Consider the following 15,759-nt stretch of genomic DNA (forward strand, 5'->3'; position numbering starts at 1 on the left):
GTGTCCGCACCGACTAACTCTTTGTGGACGAGCAAAGAAGCAGAGAGTAAAGTGTCCACACCGACTTACTCTTTGTGGACGAGCAAAGAAGCAGAGAGTAAAGTGTCCACAGCGACTAACTCTTTGTGGACAGAGAGTAAAGTGTCCGCACCGACTAACTCTTTGTGGACGAGCAAAGAAGCAGAGAGTAAAGTGTCCGCACCGACTAACTCTTTGTGGACGAGCAAAGAAGCAGAGAGTAAAGTGTCCGCACCGACTAACTCTTTGTAGACGAGCAAAGAAGCAGAGAGTCAAGTGTCCACAGTCCACAGATTGTGAAGTAGATGTTAGTTATTAGAAGTAACTCACCTGCACCTTCTTCTGAGCTGTCCTCCACATGAGGGTTGGTGGCGTCCAATGAAGGAAGATCTCTACAAGCCTGTGCTGAGCCAGTCCACATAAGTCCACGGTCTATTGTAGTAGCAACTGGACCCAGTCTCTCTGGTTCTGCTGGTTTACCGTCCATCTTGGTCCACACATCCTCATTTCTTGGCAGTCCAGCAATGTCCTCCTCCTCCGGGATTGGGTTGTACCAAATGTTTCTACCGCTTTCCTGATTCCGCCTGCAGGCCTTGTCGGAAGCCTCAGACTTTCCTGACGACAACACCCAGTCTCGACTGCTGCGATCCAAGCTCTGCAAATAGGCTCGCTGGCCGGACAGCTTGGTTCTGACTGCCATGTTTGGATCAACGGAACTTGCTGCTGCCTGGAAGAACTCCTGAAGTGTTCAAGAGCAAAGTATGTCTTTGGAATTTACTTTCACCAAACACAACAAGCAACATAAACAGATAAAACTATATCAACATGTCAAACTACATTAACCTATCAAACAACATTAAAGTCCTACTGAAAGCCACTACTAGCGACCACACAGTCTGATATATCATATATCATATATCAATGATGAAATATTAACATTGCAACACATGACAATACGGCCGCTTTAGTTTACTAAATTGCAATTTTAAATTTCCCGTGAAGTTTCCTGTTGAAAACGTCGCGGAATGATGACGCGTATGATGACGCGTATGATGACGCGTATGATGACGCATATGATGACGCGTATGATGACGCGTATGATGACGCGTATGATGACGCGTATGATGACGCGTATGATGACGCGTATGATGACACGTATGATGACACGTATGATGACGCGTATGATGACGCGTATGATGACGCGTATGATGACGCGTATGATGACACGTATGATGACACGTATGATAACGCGTATGATGACGCGTATGATGACGCGTATGATGACGCGTATGATGACGCGTATGATGACGCGTATGATGACGCGTATGATGACGCGTATGATGACGCGTATGATGACGCGTATGATGACGCGTATGATGACGCGTATGATGACGCGTATGATGACGCGTATGATGACGCGTATGTTGACGCGTATGATGACGCGTATGATGACGCGGAATGATGACGCGTATGATGACGCGTATGATGACGCGTATGATGACGCGTATGATGACGCGTATGATGACGCGTATGATGACGCGTATGATGACGCGTATGATGACGCGTATGATGACGCGTATGATGACGCGTATGTTGACGCGTATGATGACGCGTATGATGACGCGGAATGATGACGCGTATGATGACGCGTATGATGACGCGTATGATGACGCGTATGATGACGCGTATGATGACGCGTATGATGACGCGTATGATGACGCGTATGATGACGCGTATGATGACGCGTATGATGACGCGTATGATGACGCGGATGATGACGCGTATGATGACGCGTATGATGACGCGTATGATGACGCGTATGATGACGCGTATGATGACGCGTATGATGACGCGTATGATGACGCGTATGATGACGCGTATGATGACGCGTATGATGACGCGTATGATGACGCGTATGATGACGCGTATGATGAGGCGTATGATGAGGCGTATGATGACGCGTATGATGACGCGTATGATGACGCGTATGATGACGCGTATGATGAGGTGTATGATGACGCGTATGATGACGCGTATGATGACGCGTATGATGACGCGTATGATGACGCGTATGATGACGCGTATGATGACGCGTATGATGACGCGTATGATGACGCGTATGATGACGCGTATGATGACGCGTATGATGACGCGGAATGATGACGCGTATGATGACGCGTATGATGACGCGTATGATGACGCGTATGATGACGCGTATGATGAGGCGTATGATGAGGCGTATGATGACGCGTATGATGACGCGTATGATGACGCGTATGATGAGGCGTATGATGACGCGTATGATGACGCGTATGATGACGCGTATGATGAGGCGTATGATGACGCGTATGATGACGCGTATGATGACGCGTATGATGACGCGTATGATGACGCGTATGATGACGCGTATGATGACGCGTATGATGACGCGTATGATGAGGCGTATGATGACGCGTATGATGACGCGTATGATGACGCGTATGATGACGCGTATGATGACGCGTATGATGACGCGTATGATGACGCGTATGATGACGCGTATGATGACGCGTATGATGACGCGTATGATGACGCGTATGATGACGCGTATGATGACGCGTATGATGACGCGTATGATGACGCGTATGATGACGCGTATGATGACGCGTATGATGACGCGTATGATGACGCGTATGATGACGCGGAATGATGACGCGTATGATGACGCGTATGATGACGCGTATGATGACGCGTATGATGACGCGTATGATGACGCGTATGATGACGCGTATGATGACGCGTATGATGACGCGTATGATGACGCGTATGATGACGCGTATGATGAGGCGTATGATGACGCGTATGATGACGCGGAATGATGACTCGTATGATGACGCGTATGATGACGCGGAATGATGACGCGTATGATGACGCGTATGATGACGCGTATGATGACGCGTATGATGAGGCGTATGATGACGCGTATGATGACGCGTATGATGACGCGTATGATGACGCGTATGATGACGCGTATGATGACGCGTATGATGACGCGTATGATGACGCGTATGATGACGCGTATGATGACGCGTATGATGACTCGTATGATGACGCGTATGATGACGCGTATGATGACGCGTATGATGACGCGTATGATGACGCGTATGATGACGCGTATGTTGACGCGTATGATGACGCGTATGATGACGCGGAATGATGACGCGTATGATGACGCGTATGATGACGCGTATGATGACGCGTATGATGACGCGTATGATGACGCGTATGATGACGCGTATGATGACGCGTATGATGACGCGTATGATGACGCGTATGATGACGCGTATGATGACGCGTATGATGACGCGTATGATGACGCGTATGATGACGCGTATGATGACGCGTATGATGACGCGTATGATGACGCGTATGATGACGCGTATGATGACGCGTATGATGACGCGTATGATGACGCGTATGATGACGCGTATGATGACGCGTATGATGACGCGTATGATGACGCGTATGATGACGCGTATGATGACGCGTATGATGACGCGTATGATGACGCGTATGATGACGCGTATGATGACGCGTATGATGAGGCGTATGATGACGCGTATGATGACGCGTATGATGACGCGTATGATGACGCGTATGATGACGCGTATGATGACGCGTATGATGACGCGTATGATGACGCGTATGATGACGCGTATGATGACGCGTATGATGACGCGTATGATGACGCGTATGATGACGCGTATGATGACGCGTATGATGACGCGTATGATGACGCGTATGATGACGCGTATGATGACGCGTATGATGACGCGGAATGATGACGCGTATGATGACGCGTATGATGACGCGTATGATGACGCGTATGATGACGCGTATGATGACGCGGAATGATGACGCGTATGATGAGGTGTATGATGACCCTAACCCTAACCCTAACCCTAACATGCTTGTGACGTCACCGGTTGCAGCGGGAATGTTCTTCCAGCCCCACTCACGGCTAAAAGTCATCTGCTTCATGGCATAATTACACAGTATTCTGGACATCTGTGTTGCTGAATCTTTTGTAATTTGTTCAATGAATAACGGAGACGAACACGGTTGTAATGGACCACACACACAAAGTGTATTATGGTGCAGGTCTTCCAGAGCTATAGCTATATAAGTAAACATTGATTGATTGATAGCCAGGTAAGAACTAGGCTGATGGCCTGTCTGTGGCGTCGGTGGCTTACTTCAAGTACGCCCTGATCACAGCAAAGCATTTTTGGTTGAAAAAAAGAGATAAAGGAGTACAACAGCACTATGTCATCAGTTTCTGATTATTTAAATTGTATAAAAATATTGCTCTTTTTTAGTGGTCTTTCTTGAACTATTTGGAAAAAAAAGATATAAAAATAAACAAGTGATTCAATTGTAAATGCAGATTTCTCCACATAGAAGTAATCATCAACTTAAAGTGCCCTCTTTGGGGATTGTAATAGAGATCCGTCTGGATTCATCAACTTACTTCTAAACATTTATTCACAAAAAAGAAATCTTTAACATCAATATTTATGGAACATGTCCACAAAAAATCTAGCTGTCAATACTGAATATTGCATTGTTGCATTTCTTTTCACACTTTATGAACTTACATTCATATTTTGTTTATATTCAATAAATATATTTATAAAGGATTTTTGAATTGTTGCTACAAAACAGCTTCATTATTGCAGGAAATAAATCTTTAATAGCTGACTATAAACAGTTTAATACTCAAACATTTGTATTCAAATTTAGAAACAATTTATAAATTTCCACACACATCGTATGGATGTATGACTGAATAAAGTGTCTTTTATCTTATACAGTTGGCACCAAAAATGAATGTCTTTGCATCCATGGGAATGTTGTGCATTGGCAAGACTAAATAGTCACTAGTGTGTGCCATATTTTAGTACTTTTACAAATAATAGATTGATTGGCAACACTAAATAGTCACTAGTGTGTGCCATACTTTAGTACTTTTGCAAATAATAGTTTGATTGGCAACACTAAATAGTCACTAGTGTGTGCCATATTTTAGTACTTTTACAAATAATAGTTTGATTGGCAACACTAAATAGTCACTAGTGTGTGCCATATTTTAGTACTTTTACAAATAATAGATTGATTGGCAACACTAAATAGTCACTAGTGTGTGCCATACTTTAGTACTTTTGCAAATAATAGATTGATTGGCAAGACTAAATAGTCACTAGTGTGTGCCATACTTTAGTACTTTTACAAATAATAGTTTGATTGGCAACACTAAATAGTCACTAGTGTGTGCCATACTTTAGTACTTTTGCAAATAATAGATTGATTGGCAAGACTAAATAGTCACTAGTGTGTGCCATAATTTAGTACTTTTGCAAATAATAGTTTGATTGGCAACACTAAATAGTCACTAGTGTGTGCCATACTTTAGTACTTTTGCAAATAATAGATTGATTGGCAACACTAAATAGTCACTAGTGTGTGCCATACTTTGGTACTTTTACAAATAATAGATTGATTGGCAAGACTAAATAGTCACTAGTGTGTGCCATACTTTAGTTCTTTTGCAAATAATAGTTTGATTGGCAACACTAAATAGTCACTAGTGTGTGCCATACTTTAGTACTTTTACAAATAATAGATTGATTGGCAACACTAAATAGTCACTAGTGTGTGCCATACTTTAGTTCTTTTGCAAATAATAGTTTGATTGGCAACACTAAATAGTCACTAGTGTGTGCCATACTTTAGTACTTTTGCAAATAATAGATTGATTGGCAACACTAAATAGTCACTAGTGTGTGCCATACTTTGGTACTTTTACAAATAATAGATTGATTGGCAAGACTAAATAGTCACTAGTGTGTGCCATACTTTAGTTCTTTTGCAAATAATAGTTTGATTGGCAACACTAAATAGTCACTAGTGTGTGCCATACTTTAGTACTTTTACAAATAATAGATTGATTGGCAACACTAAATAGTCACTAGTGTGTGCCATACTTTAGTTCTTTTGCAAATAATAGTTTGATTGGCAACACTAAATAGTCACTAGTGTGTGCCATACTTTAGTACTTTTGCAAATAATAGATTGATTGGCAAGACTAAATAGTCACTAGTGTGTGCCATAATTTAGTACTTTTGCAAATAATAGTTTGATTGGCAACACTAAATAGTCACTAGTGTGTGCCATACTTTAGTACTTTTGCAAATAATAGATTGATTGGCAACACTAAATAGTCACTAGTGTGTGCCATACTTTGGTACTTTTACAAATAATAGATTGATTGGCAACACTAAATAGTCACTAGTGTGTGCCATACTTTGGTACTTTTACAAATAATAGATTGATTGGCAACACTAAATAGTCACTAGTGTGTGCCATACTTTAGTACTTTTACAAATAATAGATTGATTGGCAACACTAAATAGTCACTAGTGTGTGCCATACTTTAGTACTTTTACAAATAATAGATTGATTGGCAACACTAAATAGTCACTAGTGTGTGCCATACTTTAGTTCTTTTGCAAATAATAGTTTGATTGGCAACACTAAATAGTCACTAGTGTGTGCCATACTTTAGTACTTTTGCAAATAATAGATTGATTGGCAACACTAAATAGTCACTAGTGTGTGCCATACTTTGGTACTTTTACAAATAATAGATTGATTGGCAAGACTAAATAGTCACTAGTGTGTGCCATACTTTAGTTCTTTTGCAAATAATAGTTTGATTGGCAACACTAAATAGTCACTAGTGTGTGCCATACTTTAGTACTTTTACAAATAATAGATTGATTGGCAACACTAAATAGTCACTAGTGTGTGCCATACTTTAGTTCTTTTGCAAATAATAGTTTGATTGGCAACACTAAATAGTCACTAGTGTGTGCCATACTTTAGTACTTTTGCAAATAATAGATTGATTGGCAACACTAAATAGTCACTAGTGTGTGCCATACTTTAGTACTTTTGCAAATAATAGATTGATTGGCAACACTAAATAGTCACTAGTGTGTGCCATACTTTAGTACTTTTACAAATAATAGATTGATTGGCAACACTAAATAGTCACTAGTGTGTGCCATACTTTAGTACTTTTACAAATAATAGATTGATTGGCAACACTAAATAGTCACTAGTGTGTGCCATACTTTAGTACTTTTACAAATAATAGATTGATTGGCAACACTAAATAGTCACTAGTGTGTGCCATACTTTAGTACTTTTGCAAATAATAGATTGATTGGCAAGACTAAATAGTCACTAGTGTGTGCCATACTTTAGTACTTTTGCAAATAATAGATTGATTGGCAAGACTAAATAGTCACTAGTGTGTGCCATACTTTAGTACTTTTACAAATAATAGATTGATTGGCAACACTAAATAGTCACTAGTGTGTGCCATATTTTAGTACTTTTACAAATAATAGATTGATTGGCAACACTAAATAGTCACTAGTGTGTGCCATACTTTAGTACTTTTACAAATAATATTTTGATTGGCAACACTAAATAGTCACTAGTGTGTGCCATACTTTAGTACTTTTGCAAATAATAGATTGATTGGCAAGACTAAATAGTCACTAGTGTGTGCCATACTTTAGTACTTTTACAAATAATAGTTTGATTGGCAACACTAAATAGTCACTAGTGTGTGCCATACTTTAGTACTTTTGAAAATAATAGATTGATTGGCAAGACTAAATAGTCACTAGTGTGTGCCATACTTTAGTACTTTTACAAATAATAGTTTGATTGGCAACACTAAATAGTCACTAGTGTGTGCCATACTTTAGTACTTTTACAAATAATAGATTGATTGGCAACACTAAATAGTCACTAGTGTGTGCCATACTTTAGTACTTTTACAAATAATAGTTTGATTGGCAACACTAAATAGTCACTAGTGTGTGCCATACTTTAGTACTTTTACAAATAATAGATTGATTGGCAACACTAAATAGTCACTAGTGTGTGCCATACTTTAGTACTTTTGCAAATAATAGATTGATTGGCAACACTAAATAGTCACTAGTGTGTGCCATACTTTAGTACTTTTACAAATAATAGATTGATTGGCAAGACTAAATAGTCACTAGTGTGTGAATGTTGTCTGTCTATCTGTGTTGGCCCTGCCATGAGGTAGTCACTTGTCCAGGGTGTACCCCGCCTTCTGCCCGATTGTAGCTGAGATAGGCACCAGCGCCCCCTGCGACCCCAAAGGGAATAAGCGGTAGCAAAATGGATGGATGGATATATGCCATCATTAAACACACAGGTTGAAATGCATCTGTTCTCCCTGCTGAGTCAAGTACACAAAGTGTAATTATGACCTTATTCTGTTCCCTCACCTAGGAAGCTGCTTGCTGGAATGAAAAGTCCAGCCGCCCTACAGCCACTAGACAAGCGGGTGCTGAGCGCTACCTGAAGTACAAAGCAGGCGGCCATGTGGTCAAGAAAATGGCGACAGAGCCAAGTAAGTGTAGAGGACACAAAACATGTAAACACTCGACACTTTGTATCATGATAATTGTAAGTGTTGCTGAAACTTACACTTAATATTTTTTGTTTTAAGGGTTAATATTTTTTGTTGAACATTATTATGGTTGTGAATTCATGTTATATTTTTTGTAAATAAGACACATTTGGTTTACTATAAAAAGGGCAATTTATTTCCTTTGTCACACCGCTATTCTCGTGAGATTTTGGTGTAGTATTTGGGCTTGCAGACATGCAAAAGACTTTGAGCCATCAGCAGCAGCAAGAACATATGGATTAGCTGAACAAGTTGCACAAGACTGAAATATTTGCTGCCCAAGAACCTCCGAAGTGGCAGGCGGCCAGGAGTTTTCAAGGCATAAGAAGGCGTGCCAGTGTTGTCATTTCTTAGCCACAATAATAATACTGTCAGCTTTCACTCTCCATGAGTTTATTATGTTGGGAGCAGGAAAATGTACAATTGTATTTTGCAGGCTACGTAGATGAATTGATCAGGGAGGTTTTTTCTGGCTGCAGACAGACCCCTGACGAGAGAACACCAGTCAGCGTCACCGTGGATGTGCCTCCCTTCCTCTGCGATGAACTGGAGAAGCCAGACAAGGAGGAAGCACAGGAGTCGCTTCGCTAAGCATTAACTAGAGTGGCCATGTGGATTCTGTTGCAGTCACTGCACCTCAAGGAACCCCGTGTAGTCCATCCATGGAAATGTTCTAATCTTATGTACTACACAAGCTGGTAGTGCCACCCTTATCTCCTTTCCCAGATATCCCCAGCAGAAGCGGACAAACTGTCGATATGCTGTGTATCGTCTCCACCTGCAAGTACAAAATAGTTGATAGCAAATTACGGCACCTGTTATTATCCAGACATGGATACACAGTGACTTATCTTCCAAAGGTTGATAGAATAAAGAATTATTTAAACCTATTAGTGCCTCACTCATTTTGCTGTTGCTGCAGCACACCATATTGCTGTTTGTAGGCGTAATACGCTGTCTGCAGCAGCCATTCATCCAGACACGCCAGGGTGGTCTATGATGCACGTCTCCACCCCTTCCTGCTCCATTGTTGTGGCCACTGCCTGTATCTCATGACAGCTGGCACACTCAGCCACTGTCTCCATCTTCACACAGTTGGGACATCTACACCCGGAAATAGAAATATTCATAATATTTGTAAATCAATTCATATGATTGACACCTGCAATCTGCATACATGTGCTAAAATTAATATTATCACTGTCTTGTTGTGGATCTTATTAATCGACATGCTTTTTTTTTACATGCATATTTTTAGTATTGCCGGTATATGGAGCTGTGGCCCATAGGAATAATGTCTCCCGGCTGGCCTGGGAACGCCTCGGGATCCCCCGGGAAGAGCTAGACCAAGTGGCTGGGGAGAGGGAAGTCTGGGCTTCCCTGCTTAGGCTGCTGCCCCCGCGACCCGACCTCGGATAGGCAGAAGTAGATGGATGGATGGATAATTAGGTTTGACATTGTGTCAATGATAGATTCTTAGTCTATAGATAGGCCTGTGCCTGGGGTGTAAGTTGTAACACTGACAATGTAATGACAGTGCAAGACTAGGCCACAAGCTAAAACTAGTCTATAAATAAATAACATTTTACCATTCTTTTTTCTGAAGGCGATCTATGTGGTGTGCTACTCCAGCATCAACGTCATCAGCATCCTCCTGACCGTCACCGTCGGCGTCAGGTTCACGGCGCCTCTCACAGCATCTTCCCCATGTGAATCGCTCCAAATGGCCTCTAGTCCTTCACTCTCACTTTCCTCATCCACGAATCTTTCATCCTCGCTCCAATTAATGGGGAAATTGTCGCTTTCTCGGTCCGAATCGCTTGTGCTGCTGGCGTCCATGATTGTAATCAATGTGCGGATGTGAGGAGCCCTCACACCGGTGACGTCACGCGCACATCATCTGCTACTTCCGCTACAGGCAAGGCTTTTTTTTATTAGGGACCAAAAGCTGCGAACTTTATCGTGGATGTTCTCTACTAAATCCTTTCAGCAAAAATATGGCAATATCGCGAAATGATCACATATGACACAGAATGGACCTGCTATCCCCGTTTGAATAAGAACATCTCATTTCAGTAGGCCTTTAACGTATCAAACTATAATAATGTATCAAATTACATTACATATCAATCTAAATCAACATATCAAACTACATTAATGTATAAACAACATTAACGTATCAAACTACATTAACACGTCAAACTACATTAACGTATCAAACTATAATAATGTATCAAATTACATTACATATCAATATATATCAACATTTTAGATTACGTTAACGTATCAAACTACATTAGCGTATCAAACTACATAACACATAAAACCACGTTAACATATCAAACTACATGAACACATCCAACATAATAACGTGTCAAATGACACTAACATTTCAAAGTATATCATCATATAAAACTACATGAACATATCAAACTACATGAACACATCCAACATAATAACGTGTCAAATGACACTAACATGACAAAGTATATCATCATATAAAACTACATGAACATATCAAACTACATGAACACATCCAACATAATAACGTATCAAATGACATTAACATGACAAAGTATATCATCATATAAAACTACATGAACATATCAAACTACATGAACACATCCAACATAATAACGTGTCAAATGACACTAACATGACAAAGTATATCATCATATAAAACTACATGAACATATCAAACTACATGAACACATCCAACATAATAACGTGTCAAATGACATTAACATGACAAAGTATATCATCATATAAAACTACATGAACATATCAAACTACATGAACACATCCAACATAATAACGTGTCAAATGACATTAACATTTCAAAGTATATCATCATATAAAACTACATGAACATATCAAACTACATGAACACATCCAACATAATAACGTGTCAAATGACATTAACATGACAAAGTATATCATCATATAAAACTACATGAACATATCAAACTACATGAACACATCCAACTTAATAACGTGTCGAATGACATTAACATGACAAAGTATATCATCATATAAAACTACATGAACATATCAAACTACATGAACACATCCAACATAATAACGTGTCAAATGACATTAACATGACAAAGTATATCATCATATAAAACTACATGAACATATCAAACTACATGAACACATCCAACATAATAACGTATCAAATGACATTAACATGACAAAGTATATCATCATATAAAACTACATGAACATATCAAACTACATGAACACATCCAACATAATAACGAGTCAAATGACATTAACATGACAAAGTATATCATCACATAAAACTACATGAACATATCAAACTACAAACCTTGTCTTGGGTTTGTCTCTGAGCCGCGTTCTGGCCCAGCGTGCAAAAGGATCTTCTTTCCCCATCATTGGAGAGGAGAGACGTGGGCGGAGCTTCTGATACTGGCCACACCCACAGCGGCTTCTCAGACGTGACGCGGTGGAGCACCGGAAGGTCGCAGTCTGCCCCGGTCATTGCTGGCCCACAAGTACCAGGCTTCTGGATGCCATCTGACTGCAGCGGAACATCTGTGGACCACAACTTCTCTTGGATTTCTACTTCAACATTTTCTCAGACTTCAAAACTTTATACCTGAGAACATTTGTTCCTCATTTCAGAAGGATAGTTTATTTTTCAACTTGGAAATATTTGGAAGGTGTTGGGGATGCTATCAAGCCCCTCAGTCACAATCCTTTGCTGTTTGGGACTGACAGACCAGCCTTGTGTTTGGGACTGACGGACCAGCCTTGTGTTTGGGACTGACGGACCAGCCTTGTGTTTGGGACTGACGGACCAGCCTTGTGTTTGGGACTGACGGACCAGCCTTGTGTTTGGGACTGACGGACCAGCCTTGTGTTTGGGACTGACGGACCAGCCTTGTGTTTGGGACTGACGGACCAGCCTTGTGTTTGGGACTGACGGACCAGCCTTGTGTTTGGGACTGACGGACCAGCCTTGTGTTTGGGACTGATGACGGACCAGCCTTGTGTTTGGGACTGACGGACCAGCCTTGTGTTTGGGACTGACGGACCAGCCTTGTGTTTGGGACTGACGGACCAGCCTTGTGTTTGGGAAAGACGGACCAGCCTTGTGTTTGGGACTGACGGACCAGCCTTGTGTTTGGGAAAGACGGACCAGCCTTGTGTTTGGGACTGACGGACCAGCCTTGTGTTTGGGACTGAGGGACCAGCCTTGTGTTTGGGACTGACGGACCAGCCTTGTGTTTGGGACTGACGGACCAGCCTTGTGTTTGGGAAAGACGGACCAGCCTTGTGTTTGGGACTGACGGACCAGCCTTGTGTTTGGGACTGACGGACCAGCCTTGTGTTTGGGACTGACGGACCAGCCTTGTGTTTGGGACTGACGGACCAGCCTTGTGTTTGGGACTGACGGACCAGCCTTGTGTTTGGGACTGACGGACCAGCCTTGTGTTTGGGACTGACGGACCAGCCTTGTGTTTGGGAAAGACGGACCAGCCTTGTGTTTGGGACTGACGGACCAGCCTCGTGTTTGGGACTGACGGACCAGCCTTGTGTTTGGAACTGACGGACCAGATATATATATGTAACACCATGTATGTATATATATGTAACAACATGTATGTATATATATATGTAACACCATGTATGTATATATATGTAACGCCATGTGTGTATATATATGTAACACCATGTGTGTATATATGTAACACCATGTATGTATATATATGTAACACCATGTGTGTATATATATGTAACACCATGTATGTATATATATGTAACACCATGTATGTATATATATGTAACACCATGTGTGTATATATATGTAACACCATGTATGTATATATATGTAACAACATGTATGTATATATATGTAACACCATGTATGTATATATATGTAACACCATGTGTGTATATATATGTAACACCATGTATGTATATATATGTAACACCATGTGTGTATATATATGTAACACCATGTGTGTATATATATGTAACACCATGTATGTATATATATGTAACAACATGTATGTATATATATATGTAACACCATGTATGTATATATATGTAACAGCATGTATATATATATATATGTAACACCATGTATGTATATATATGTAACACCATGTATGTATATATATGTAACAACATGTATGTATATATATATGTAACACCATGTATGTATATATATGTAACAACATGTATGTATATATATATGTAACACCATGTATGTATGTATATGTAACAACATGTATGTCAGGCTTGCCACTTACAGTTTGTTTGTGTTTTAGTTTTTCCTCTGTGTGTGTTTAGTATTTCCTGTTTTTAGTTCCTGTCAGAGCTCTTATTTTGTCCATTTGTTGTTTTTTCCCCTGCAGGCTGTTTTCCCCTCAGCTGCGGCTAATTGGCACCTGGCCACACCTGGTGTCAATCAGCCCGCTCCTATTTGAAACCTGCTTTGTCTTCCAGTCGAGTGCTGGATTATTGTCGATGTCACGTACTGCATGCCGCTTCTGTATTATATTATCGCTGTCACACCTGGGTGAAGTCTTGTCTGGTTTTAGTCTGGTGTCATGTGGTCTTATCATTTCCTGTTTTATTTTGAAAAGTTAACTCTCCCTCTCGTTTCAGATCACTTGCTCTTCCTCCTGTTTCACCGGTCTGACGTCACCCTGATTGCCTGATTGTGTCACACTCCCTCATGTGTATAAATGTCTCGTCCTCCTCTTGTCTTGTGCCAGAGTGCCTCGTTACTTTATGTGCGTACCTCCAGCGATCCATGTCTCGTCCTCCTCTTGTCTTGTGCCAGAGTGCCTCGTTACTTTATGTGCGTACCTCCAGCGATCCATGTCTCGTCCTCCTCTTGTCTTGTGCCAGAGTGCCTCGTTACTTTATGTGCGTACCTCCAGCGATCCATGTCTCGTCCTCCTCTTGTCTTGTGCCAGAGTGCCTCGTTACTTTATGTGCGTACCTCCAGCGATCCATGTCTCGTCCTCCTCTTGTCTTGTGCCAGAGTGCCTCGTTACTTTATGTGCGTACCTCCAGCGATCCATGTCTCGTCCTCCTCTTGTCTTGTGCCAGAGTGCCTCGTTACTTTATGTGCGTACCTCCAGCGATCCATGTCTCGTCCTCCTCTTGTCTTGTGCCAGAGTGCCTCGTTACTTTTTGTGCGTACCTCCAGCGATCCATGTCTCGTCCTCCTCTTGTCTTGTGCCAGAGTGCCTCGTTACTTTATGTGCGTACCTCCAGCGATCCATGTCTCGTCCTCCTCTTGTCTTGTGCCAGAGTGCCTCGTTACTTTATGTGCGTACCTCCAGCGATCCATGTCTCGTCCTCCTCTTGTCTTGTGCCAGAGTGCCTCGTTACTTTATGTGCGTACCTCCAGCGATCCATGTCTCGTCCTCCTCTTGTCTTGTGCCAGAGTGCCTCGTTACTTTATGTGCGTACCTCCAGCGATCCATGTCTCGTCCTCCTCTTGTCTTGTGCCAGAGTGCCTCGTTACTTTATGTGCGTACCTCCAGCGATCCATGTCTCGTCCTCCTCTTGTCTTGTGCCAGAGTGCCTCGTTACTTTATGTGCGTACCTCCAGCGATCCATGTCTCGTCCTCCTCTTGTCTTGTGCCAGAGTGCCTCGTTACTTTATGTGCGTACCTCCAGCGATCCATGTCTCGTCCTCCTCTTGTCTTGTGCCAGAGTGCCTCGTTACTTTTTGTGCGTACCTCCAGCGATCCATGTCTCGTCCTCCTCTTGTCTTGTGCCAGAGTGCCTCGTTACTTTATGTGCGTACCTCCAGCGATCCATGTCTCGTCCTCCTCTTGTCTTGTGCCAGAGTGCCTCGTTACTTTATGTGCGTACCTCCAGCGATCCATGTCTCGTCCTCCTCTTGTCTTGTGCCAGAGTGCCTCGTTACTTTATGTGCGTACCTCCAGCGATCCATGTCTCGTCCTCCTCTTGTCTTGTGCCAGAGTGCCTCGTTACTTTATGTGCGTACCTCCAGCGATCCATGTCTCGTCCTCCTCTTGTCTTGTGCCAGAGTGCCTCGTTACTTTATGTGCGTACCTCCAGCGATCCATGTCTCGTCCTCCTCTTGTCTTGTGCCAGAGTGCCTCGTTACTTTATGTGCGTACCTCCAGCGATCCATGTCTCGTCCTCCTCTTGTCTTGTGCCAGAGT

General features: G+C 41.9%; 1 protein-coding gene across 5 annotated transcripts in view; it reads right to left on the reverse strand.

Annotated features, from left to right (window-relative positions):
- LOC133547804 (rho GTPase-activating protein SYDE1-like) overlaps positions 1–15,759 on the reverse strand; it is a 40,587-nt gene that overhangs the window by 17,886 nt on the left and 6,942 nt on the right. For 3 of the 5 annotated variants that reach the window (XM_061893316.1, XM_061893318.1, XM_061893314.1), the window contains exons 2-3: positions 11,910–12,136; positions 349–757 (exon numbers count right to left, since the gene is read on the reverse strand). In XM_061893316.1, coding sequence (XP_061749300.1) covers positions 349–757; positions 11,910–12,136 — 636 coding nt within the window. Of the gene's footprint in view, positions 1–348; positions 758–11,909; positions 12,137–12,200; positions 12,467–15,759 lie in introns of those variants that run through there. The other 2 variants (XM_061893319.1, XM_061893317.1) reach the window with 2 other exon arrangements.

The sequence above is a fragment of the Nerophis ophidion genome, unplaced genomic scaffold (genome assembly GCF_033978795.1).
Source record: "Nerophis ophidion isolate RoL-2023_Sa unplaced genomic scaffold, RoL_Noph_v1.0 HiC_scaffold_185, whole genome shotgun sequence".
Lineage (NCBI taxonomy): Eukaryota > Metazoa > Chordata > Actinopteri > Syngnathiformes > Syngnathidae > Nerophis > Nerophis ophidion.